The sequence below is a fragment of the Microcaecilia unicolor genome, chromosome 4 (assembly GCF_901765095.1).
Source record: "Microcaecilia unicolor chromosome 4, aMicUni1.1, whole genome shotgun sequence".
NCBI lineage: Eukaryota > Metazoa > Chordata > Amphibia > Gymnophiona > Siphonopidae > Microcaecilia > Microcaecilia unicolor.
Window position 1 is genome coordinate 225529207 of NC_044034.1, and position 12022 is coordinate 225541228.

The following is a 12022-nucleotide window of genomic DNA, read 5'->3' on the forward strand; positions in this document are numbered from 1 at the left end:
TCCTACACTTATATAGTATTGTTAAGAGCTTTACTTGTAAAACTTCTACTATTAATGTTGTAATGCACTCATATTGATTTGTGCTGAACATTATCTGTGTCCTATGTTTATTGCAACCTATCTCATGCAGTACACCTTTGCTCATGAACTATAAATTGCATGCGTCATCAGGTAATAGAAGGGTTTAATATACTCCATAAAAGCACGAGTGTTTACCATTCCCGTGACATGGACTTTTAAACCAACAAAAGAAGAGTGTTGTATGCCATCTTCAACTTTGTTACTGCATTGTTATTGCCCACCGTATTAATAACTGCATCTCATGGACAGTTATCTATGGACTGTTTGCACAGCCAAACACCATTTGCAGCCATACTAGACATCAGCAGTTACTAAAATGGTGTATCAAAATTATCTTCAACACCATGGTTCATCACTCAGCTGTCACCATGCTTTGCTACAAAGTGGCATTTTTTTTTCTTCCATGAACTCACAAGTCATTTGACTTTTATGGACATTTGCTTAGGTATCTCGAAGTCACTTAGTTAAATTTCTGATGGACATTTTACATGCAACTCAATCTGCTATATTCATGGCATACTCATGCATTCCAATATCACATCTTTTCCTATTTGTATGCCTATTATTTTTAGAAGCATGTTAAGCTTCAATACAAGAATGTAATCTACTAGGCCTGATGAAACTTTGTAACACAACATTCATTTATTGTAGTGGAGTAAACTTATTGTTGCTTACTTCGCTAGTGTTTTAAGCTGTCCAGCTCCCCCTTAGAGCTAAACACTTGAAAGGGTTGGGGGGGGGGAGGGGGGGGAATGCAGGAGCAAAACTACTGAAGCAATCTGGGCACTGTGCACAGCCATTCATGAGACTATATGGACCTACGTAACACACATGGTCCTACATATATGGCACTATTCAGAACCTGATTGTAATGTGCAAATTCAGACAGACATTCTCTCTCCAAAAGACTCAGACATTGTGGAGGCATCCAGTTTCATAGAAGAGCAACCCTTGTTTACTCTACTTGGCACCTGCTGATAAGGTCATGGTGTTCCAGGACAAGCAAGCTGTTACCAGCACTAATGCGAGTTGCTATCAGAAATGGACATCAATGCCGGACACTTGGAGCTACCTGTTTATGTTCTTAAAGGAGAACTCACGTCACTGAGACAGATAAACCTCCCGATTTCTCCATAAAAGGCAGCTCTTGCCAAGTTTAGGGGGCTGGTTTCAACATCGCGTTCGAGGGGCAAGACTCTGCATTGGAACAGACGGACATCTGAAGAATATGCTGACATCTGAAGGACTCCCATAAGGTTGTATATGTGTCACGTCTCCCTGCATAGTGCTCCTGGGGTAAGAATGACTCTGTACTTAAGAGTATAGCTAGGGATTTAAATACTTTTACTCCAAGCTATTTTTGCAATAGGATTGTCTTTGTCTTTAATCCTGTTTACTCTCTGTCATTTGCTGCAATCGTAAATAAGATCCTATTTTTTATAATATTTGGGTGTGGAGTTAGTTTCATTTATTATTTTTTGGCGCAGTGGGCTTGGATCTAAGGATAAGGGGTGATACATTCACTTCTGACACTTCCCTAACCAATACTAATCTGGTTGGGACCTGTTTTTGTTATAATTTGCACTAAGTGTCAGGTACGCCCATAACACCTCAGTAAGAGTGCTATCTGTTTTGTGCCCACACCATAGCATTATCTATGATGTGTCTGCTATTCCAGCTGTCTTTAGGGGGCCCTTTTACAAAGGCACAGGAGGGCCTATGCATGTACAGTACGTGGCAAATCAGGACTACTGCCTAACACGTGAGCCGAGCAGTAATTCCGAATTTGGAGCACGCCAAACCATGTGGTAGAAAATAATTTTCCATTTTCTACTGCAGACCACTTACCCGGCGGTAATCAGGCGTTAGTACTCGCTGCATGCTTACCGCATGGGTAGTACGTAAGACCTTAGCGCTAGGTCAATGGGTGGCGGTAAGGTCTCAGGCTGAAAATGGACGTGCGCTGGTTTCAATTTTAGCACACGTCCATTTTCCGGCCTTTTTTCCTAGACATGGTAAAAACTGGCCAGCGCGTGCTCAAAAGACACGTTCGCACTACTGCAGGCGTAAAAGGGCCCCTAAATGAGGTGTTCTGGGGAAGTAAATGATAGTGTCAGGGTCTTTATATCAAAGCAGGTATGTTGTAGGTATCTGATTCAGGTATAATTTGTGTCCATTGACTTGCCTAAACAAAAAAAAACTGCCAACAGTGGGCTTGTTAAACGTCTGTTTGGCAGTTAAATCCTGAATGAGTACTGGCTTATTAATTACTGAGCAGAAGCCTAATGACCTGTTTTTAACAAAAACTTGGGTTTTAGAGTGTGATGTGGTAATGTTATTTGCTGTCCCTTGGGTTTTTCATATTTCGGCTTGTCCAAGCAATTAAGGACAGGGGAGGGCTACTGGTAATAGTTAAGGTAGGAGTTGTCGATTGTCATAGGTCATCCATTTGATTTACCATCTTTCTGCGTTGTTTTCGTGGCATTGAATATGCTGTTGCAATTTCTTGGTGTTCTTTTTTTAGATTTTATAGTAATTTACCATACTCATTCAATACCCACAGTATCTTTTTGTGCCCTACTGAAGTTCTCTGATTCGGCTTTGGGTTTCCCAAACTTGTTTAGGGCAATTTTAATATCTATGCACACCAAGTAGTGGGGAGTGCACATGAAGATTTTTTTAATGGGATGGCAGAATATGGGTTTAGATCAGTTACTTATCATGGTGAGCATATTCTTGGTTTAGTGTTTTACTCTAGTAGTAGAGCAGCAAAAGATTCAAGCAGGCTTAAATCATTTTGAATATCGACCAATATAAGTTTAGCACATGTCACTTGGCACAACCTTACAGAAAGGAGATTATGTTTATAAGTACTTGAATGATCTACCTGAAAATTTGATATAAAGCAATTCTTAGGTCTAACATCCATAGACACGGCTCTTTAACTGAAGATCTTCTCTCTGTTTATTTACATCTAGTTTGAAGTTTAATGACTAACATTTTGGATCAAAATCAGGGAGAAATTTTTCTACAAAAATTAACTTTACTCTTTCCACCTGGGTTCATTCCATTGTGAATTATGCACCTAGATGCAAGAATGAACACACATAAATTATACTATTTTATAATTTACACACATACATGTGCACTCCACCCAACTCTACCCAAACTTCACTAATGCCCATGCCCACTGTCAAAGTACATGGGGGTGATTGTATCTGATGATCTTATGGTGGCCAAACAGGTAGAAAAGACAACAGCAAAAGCCAGAAGGATGCTTGGGTACAATGCACTGTACGCCAAATGCAAAGAACAGACAATCAAATCACTCCAAACTGCTCAGAATACGGCCGCCAGACTCATTTGGAAAAACTAAATATGAAAGTGCAAAACCCCTAAGAGAGAAACTTCACTGGCTCCCACTTAAGGAACACATTGCATTCAAGATCTGCACGATTGTACACAAAATTATTCATGCAGACGCCCCAATCTACATGTTAAACCTCGTGGACCTACCTCCCAGAAACGCCACAAGATCATCCCGCAAATTTCTCAACCTGCACTACCCCAGCTGCAAAGGTCTTAAATACAAGCTGATGCATGCCACTACCTTCTCTTACATGAGCAAGCAGTTATGGAATGCATTTCCTACAGACTTGAAAGCAATCAACGAAACAACTATCTTTCGAAACTCTCTGAAGACATTCTTCTTCAACAAGGCCTACAATGAGAACCTATTGCCTCACTAAGTCACCTCACCAACCCACTCAATCATGAACGCCTACCTTCTTTAACTACCCTAATCACTCCCTTCCTTCTTCTTTATTCCCTTCCTTAATCGCCTCACATTACTAACTGTATCTGATATCCTGAAATGACAATGTTAAAACTATGTAAGCCACATTGAGACTGCAAACAGGTGGGATAATGTGGAATACAAATGCAATAAATAAATAATAAATAAATAGGGAGAGGCATGACTAGCAGGAAAAAGGAGATGATAGTGCCTCTATATAAATCTCTAGTAAGACTCCATTTAGCATACTGTACAATTTTAGAGACCACCTTAAAAAAAAGATATAAACAGGATGGAGTCTGTCCAGAGGGCAGCTAGTACAATGGTCAGTGGTCTTCATCATAAAACATCTGAGAACAGACTTAAAGATATCAACATACTTTAGAAAAAAGGTGGGAGAGGGAAGATACGATAGAGACATTTAAATACCTCCATGTCATAAATTCATAGCAAGCAAGTCTCTTTCAGCTGAAAGAAAGCCCTGGAATGAGGGGGCATGGGCTAAAGATGAAAGGGGATAGACTGAGGAGTAATCTAAGAAAATACTACTTTCCAGAGAAGGTGGTAGATGTTTGGAATGGCTTTCTGGTGGAGGAGGTGGAGATGAAGACTATCTGAATTCAAGAAAGCATGGGAGAAGCACATAGAATCTCTAAGGGAGAGGAAGGGAGAGATGGTATGGATGATTTTTATCTGCTGCCATTTTCTATGCTTCTATGTATAGCATGGTACATACTTTTCTGCATGTCAGTATTCTAAAAGAGGTCTTTTATGCATGTAAATACCTATGCATGTAAATGATTAGAATACTGGTCATTTACATTCCCTTGCCAGTTAGAAATAGGCAGCTTCTTATAGAATTATCCCCAAACTGCCAGGAAGATGAATACCTATGGTGGAACAAACTGACCTCCCTCTGCTGCTGTCCCTAATGACCCTAGTCTGGGAGACAATTTATAAAAGGCATGTAGGCATCCTATGTACCTTTACAAAATGGGCTTCCAGATCCAGCCCCAATAGTGCACAGATACTGATGAACAAATTTGCATCTGCTTTGAAGAAGGTGTAAGTGTACATACTCTACAGGGGTAATTTTACGGAGCTTTTCCTGCATATGAAGCCTGTTTTACATGCAGAAAAGGTAGCTTATAACATTATGCATGGCATTGGTAAAGCTGTTGGTCTTCATCTTTGAAGCATGGAAACTGACTTACTATTTGAGATAGAGATACCCTCTGAAGAAGCCATTTTGGCAAAACCTGGATCCAAGTCGGGGTTACTGAGAAACAATGGCTTTGTATTTATCTTCAGTTTTGTGATGGATATCTACATGAAGTAGTTTCACCGATGACCATTCAAGTTTGATAGAGCTACAAACATGCCAATATACAGATACGTTTTTTCTAATTTGAGTGATGGAGACTATTGTCCATTGGACTACAATTAACTTAAGCTATGATCGATAACAGTGACCTTGTACTCAATAGGGTTACATTAGGTATGGTTCACATTTGTTTTCTGAGCACATTTCACATATATTTCATATTATATTTATGGTGTTAAGTTTTGGTGGTGTTTTTGATATTTACATATTACTAGGGTGGATGAATGATTGCATTTCTTTACCGCTCAAGGTTAAAAAGAGTTAATATTATTGGATAAGTCCCAGTGAATATTCTATGTATAATATATACATCTATGTACAGTGTATGCGCATGTACATCTTCGGAGCAGGAATAAACTTGTGCATTGGTATTTGTGCACTACTAGAGTACAGGAGTCCAGGCTTACAACCAAAGAAGCCCTGTTCAAATGCTGCAGCTGGTTTCTTGTGATCTTGAGCAACTTAATTAACCCTCTCTATTACCTCAGGTACAAATGTAGATGACAATTCTATAAATTGGTGCCCAGATTCAGGTGTCCCAATGCTGAATACTTAGAACCCATTCCACAATGGCAACTGGGTGCCAAGACTGCATTACAGAATGTAAGCCTAAGTCAGCATTGGCACGCCTAAAGTAAGGTGCACAGATATGCCAAGCCAACGGCAGTCTTACTTATGCCTTGAAGTGCACGTAACCTGGGTAACCCAGACATGCCCATGACTCACTCTCTGCCCATGTGCGTGCCCCCCCCCCCTCAAATTTACACACTAAGTAATTTTGGCATATACATTACAGAACAGCAGTAGTACTTAGGTGCTTAAATGCCAATCTGTGCTGCTAATCACAGGCAGATGTGAGCCTTCTGGGGACTGGAAAATCCCCAGCGTACCTGAATGTAACTCAACTGGAGCTACTTCTGAAAAGTTATGAAGTAAATCCAAATAAATAAAATAAACTGGGGCTGAATCCAGCAGTACATGTTACAAAGGCACACAGACGCCTCAACTGCCTTTATAAAATTAGTTTATAATACAGTATGTGCCTTTTAGGACCTCTCTCACCCTGTTATAAAATCAAATCCTCCATGGCTAGCAGGTTCCACCTGGAGGGCTACCATCAATGTTGCCCTTTCAAAGCAACCACACAGGTCACAGACAGCCTTAACCCATTAGTGGCCAATGTTCCCATATTTGTTCCCACATATGGGAACACTGGGCACTAATGGGTTAAAGGCAAGCCCTTCAGTGAAGCATCTCATGTAGGAAAGTTATCCCCTTTCCAATTGCTTGAACCAAACCTGTCCTAGTTCTTTGATATCCTTACTTTCAAAGAAATGAGAAGAGGCAGCAGCAGAGTCCTGCGGACAGTTGATCCGATACACCTTATGGGGATCATGCAGGTCTGATGATTTGTTCACCACTTCTGTAAACACTCTTTCCTTATTCATGGTAACACTATTTAAGGCACACCGAAAGTTGGTCTTCCATATGGTACGATCCTCACACTGGTCATTGTACTTGCCTCCCTCAATGGACCAAGCCTGTAACCCAGACAGAAAAGGAGATAACATGCCACAAGTATTCTGAACCTTACTGCTACTTCAACCAACCTGCAAGTTTCCGATTAGAAATCTTATTCAAACATTACATTACAAACAGTTTCACTGTATTAGTGTGGCACAGCCCAGGGGAAAAAATACCTTTAGTGCAACAGAAACCCAAACTTTGGTCTGATCAAGGCGCCATCAAGCCCAGCATCCTATCTCTGATAAAGGCCAATTTGGATCACAAAGAAATACCTTGCAGATCCCAAAAGTAGATACATTTCTTGCACTCTCTCCCTTGGGATGAGCGATAGCATTTTGAGATCTACTTGGCTACAAAAGACTAGATTCTATATATGGCATCTGAAAAATCGGCAATGAAAATATTTCCACCTAGGTATATTCTGTAAACCATGACTAGATTTAGGTGCGGTTTACAGAATACACCTAGCAGGTTTATAGAATACGCCTAGCAGCCATGCCTGCTCCTAACTCTGGGCGCATTCATTTATGCCAAGTAAAAATTGGTGTAAATACTGGTACCTAAGTTAAGCACAGAACAGGTGTATTCTATAACCGGGCGCATAGATTTTCGGAACTCCCATGGTCCACCCAATCCACACCCTTGGCCATGACTTTTTTGTCACTGCGCATTAGAATTTACATGCACCACTTTACAGAATAGATCTAACAAGTTGTGCGTGTAAATTCTAATTAATGCCAATTAGTGTCAACTTTAAGTGGTAATTATCAGTGCTGATTGGCTTAAGTAATTAAATTGCATGCGAAAATCCATAATCCAGATTTAATATGCACAATTTTGGTCACGCTATATAGAATCCGGGGGTAAATGGGTAATTTTGTAAGGAGTTGCCTAGACGTAAGCAGCGTGCACATGTAACTGCTGTATTCTATCATCTATGCAGGTATGTGAATACACACACGTGTAAATCGCAATATTCTAGCTATGCGCTATTCTGTAAGGTCACCCTTCCTGATAGTAGAACTGCCCCTGTAAGCCATTCTTCTGTACGTAACAATCAGGGTGGCTTGCGCACTACATCATAGGCAGAAAGGAAATACAGTTCAATTCAAGTTAGGTCTTATATACCACCAATATCCCCTTATTAGGGTTCAGTGTGGTTTACAAAGATTAGATTGGCTTAAACTAGAGCCTTACAATGAGGACGGCAGTCTGCTATGTGAGAGGAGAAGAGGATAGTAGGAAGAGGAATATAGAATTAAGGATGGTTTGGTGAAGTGTGGTGGAAAAGGATCATAGAGCGGTATTTGGGAAGAGAAGAGTTTAACCTTTTTTCTGTTTCTGATGCTGATATAGCTGCAGACCGTTCTGATGATGACAGGTAGGAAGTTCCATATGGCAGTGCCAGCTAAAAGGAAGAGCTAACTGAAAGTTTTCCGTGATCTGGTCCCCCTTGTAGGGTATAGAAGATAGGCGTAGTTGGTCTTTCAGTCTTTTTGATTGGACCAAGAATAATGATTATATGTTAGTCAGTAGGGAGGAGGTAAAGCCATGTAAGATTTGGAAAACTATGCAGGCAGTTTTGAACCTAATTCTATCAGCAATTGGGATCCTATGTTAGTCAGCAGGGAGGAGGTGAAACCATGTAAGATTTGGAAAACTATACAGGTGGCTTTGAACCTAATTCTATTAGCAATTGGGAGCCAAGTTGGTCAGATGTGATGTGACACTGTCATGTCTTTTTAATTTGAGAATTAGTCTTGCTGCAGTGTTCTGGATAATTTGCATTTTCTTTTAATATTGGGCCTTGATGCCAAGAAATAGTATGTTGCAGTAGTCGAGATGTGGTAAAATTAGCATTTGGACTAGTAACGTGAAGGCTTTATGGTCGAAAAATGACCGCACCATGCAGAGTTGTCTCATTTTGAACAGGGTTTTCTTCCATAGCTGGTTGATTTGGGAGGAATATGTTAAGAAGGAATCACGAATTCTAAGCATTCTGGCTTCCAATTCAACTGTGAATGTCTTGTTACACACCATAATCAAAGTGGGGACTTGGACTCCTGGGTTCCAGAACCACAAGATTTTGGTCTTTAGTGGGTTGAGTTTTGTCAGTGCCCAATTCTGAACAGCGTTTATCTGGCAGTTAATGACTGAGTAGAGTCACAGTTGGTCTGAAGTATTGGTAGGAGGAGCAAAATATCATCCGTGTAGAACAGTAAGAGTTTACTTAGTCCTAGGCATATTGAACCCAGAGAGGACAATGAAATTGAACAATGGTGGGGACAGTGACGAAGCCTGCAGAACACCACATTCCGGGAACCAGAATTGGGAAAGATGATTTTGTTTAACTGAGTGGCTTCTATTGGACAGGAATTCATTGAACCATTTAAATACAGCATATCATCGGCATATGAATAAAAAAAAAAAACTTAACCCTCAAGAGATGAAAAACCTGAATCAAAACATGCCATCATTTGCCACATTGTGGTAGTGTTTATATGTTGTATTGGTGACAATAAAAATTAATTAAAAAAAAAACATTAAACAAAATAGGGGATAATGGTGCGCCCGAGTCCAATTCTCTGAGAAAGATTTCTTCATCTTCACTGTGTAGAGTTGATTAAACACAAATTGTGAAAGCCAAAACAAAACACTATCTGAGATTCCTAGATAATTTAAAAAGAAGGATCTCATGATCTACCATGTCAAAGGCAGCTGTCATACCAAATTGAAGCAGAATAGATGCAACATTCTGTGCCAGAAAGGACCTACATCAGAAACCAATGCCAATAAAGCTATCTCTGTAATGGCAGTTGCATGCGTTACTTAATGTATTAATTAGCTGCTAATCGGCATTAATGATCAAGTATTAGTTATAATTGGTTTTAACTGGTGCTAACTGGCAATAAACAGCAGTTATGTGTGTAACTGTCATTAGTTGGTATTCCATAAATTGCATGCACTAAATGCAGAGCAAGGGGGCATGGATCTAAGAGGGGCATGGGAGGGTCAGGGGTATGCCTAACAGTTACACGCGGGGTTATAGAAAATTAGCATTTATGCACTTAGGGGTGCCCAGCAGTAGTTCAGGCTCAAGCACATGCCACTTCTGGCGCACCAGAAAATATTTTCTAATTTAATAGCAAGGTGCTAACCCTTACCACATGGCCATTGTTTAAAGGGTTTTTTTTTACCCGCTGCGGTAAAAAGGGTTCTGGCACACGGGAAAAACGGTCCCCACTGCTACCGCTGGCCACAACTAGCAAAACTTGCATGGAGGATCCTGTACATTCCTGCTACCAGCATGTCTTCTATTGCAGGAAAGACCGTGGAAGACAGGAGAGTTAGACTGAATCCCGAGGCTGTTCCACAGAAGTGCTTCATAGGGCATATTTCTCCCCCACTACGGCACACAGAACGAGTTGTATTTTGCACCCCTGGACATTTTAATAGGATGGATTAGGATTCCTTGGGGTAGTCAGCTATTGTTGGGGTTGGAAGGATAGAAGGTGGTGGTGGTGGGGTTGTTTTCTATTTGTGATTTATAAACAGTTGGTACTGTTACTGCTGTGAGTCCCTGTGCCCAACGAAGCACAGATGAGACAAGCTCGGACCTGAGCTCCGCAGGGCGGCCAAACAATCCTGAGACTTCACCTGGAGCGACCCCTTCCCCCGGGGGTTGAGCCCCCAGGACCGGGGGCCGACAGGCAAGAGACAGGGCTGGTGGCAAACGGAGAAGTACTCAGGATACAGGCACTGGTCAAGGCAGGCAGCAAACAAAGAAGTAGTCAGGATGCAGGCAAAGATCAAATCCGCAAAACAGGAAACACCACGAACTCCACCAAAGTAGAAGCCGAAGCAAACTGATTACATTGTTCTGTTCTTAAATAGGCCTCTCATCAGGAGATCCCTGCCACAGCTGACAGGCAAGGAACCTCATTGGGCACACCCATAGGAATAAGCCTCTCAAGATGGCTGCCCCTCAGGAACCGATGTAGTTGCTCTTCTCAAGATGGCCGCCCCTCAGATGAACCTCTCAATATGGTCGCCGCATATTTATTTATTTTATTGCATTTGTACCCCACATTATCCCACCTTTTTGCAGGCTCAAGGGTGTTAATATGAAAAGTTCATTACATAATCTTAGATACAGTCGGTAATAATCTGGAGGTAGAAGAGGAATAAATTAGAAGGTGTTAGGTGTTAGGTAAAGTCGTGTGAGGGGTGTTTTAAAGCATTTGGGTGGTGCAAGGAGTGATTTGTTTCATTAAGGATTATTTTTGTAGGCCTTGTTGAAGAGATGTGTCTTCATAGATTTGCGAAAGCTGGTTAGGTTGTCCGTGGTTTTCAGGGCCATGGGTAGTGCGTTCCATATCTGTGTGCTTTTGAACGCAAAGGTAGTAGCGTATGCCTGTTTGTATTTAATTCCTTTACAGCTGGGGAAGTTCAAATGGAGGAACTTGCGGGCTGATCTACTGGCATTTCTGGGTGGTAAGTCTATTAGGTTTAACATGTAGAGTGGGGCATCTGCGTGAATGATTTTGTGTACGGTCGTGCAGATCTTGAACTCAATTCGTTCCTTGAGTGGTAGCCAGTGCAGTTTCTCTCTTAGGGGCCTTGCGTTTTCGTATTTGTTTTTTCCAAAAATGAGTCAGGCTGCGGTGTTCTGGGCTGTTTAGAGTTTAATGGTCTGTTCTTTGCATCCTACGTACAGAGCGTTGCAATAGTCCAGGTGACTAATCACTAGTGACTGTACTAGGGTGCAGAAGACGTGTCTTGGGAAAAAAGGTTTTATTCTTTTGAGTTTCCACATCGAGTAGAACATTTTTTTCTTCACATGAGTATCAAGTGTGAGGTTTCGATCAATAGTGACTCCAAGAATTTTCAGATTTTCTGAGATGGGGAGTGTGCAGTAAGGTGTGGTTATGGTAGGGTAGATGTTTGTGTTGTATTGGGAGGTGAGAACTAGACATTGAGTTTTTTCCGCGTTCAGTTTTAACTGGAATGAGTCCGCCCAGGAGTGCATGATTTGGAGGCTCTGATTGATCTCGTTGGTTATTTCGTTTAGGTTACTTTTGAACGGGATGTAGATCGTAACATTGTCCGCATATATGTAGTGGTTAAGGTTCTGATTGCTAGTAGTTTGGCTAATGGCATCATCATCAGGTTGAAAATAGTTGGTGAAAGGGGGATCCCTGAGGAACTCCACATTCCGGTGTCCAGGGTGGCGA

The 12022-nt window shown here is 41.2% G+C and overlaps 1 protein-coding gene across 3 annotated transcripts in view; it reads right to left on the reverse strand.

The window, feature by feature from the left end:
• IRF7 (interferon regulatory factor 7) overlaps window positions 1–12022 on the reverse strand; it is a 118503-nt gene that overhangs the window by 74532 nt on the left and 31949 nt on the right. For all 3 annotated transcript variants that reach the window (XM_030201290.1, XM_030201289.1, XM_030201291.1), the window contains exon 4: window positions 6586–6802. In XM_030201290.1, coding sequence (XP_030057150.1) covers window positions 6586–6802 — 217 coding nt within the window. The remainder of the gene's footprint in view (window positions 1–6585; window positions 6803–12022) is intronic.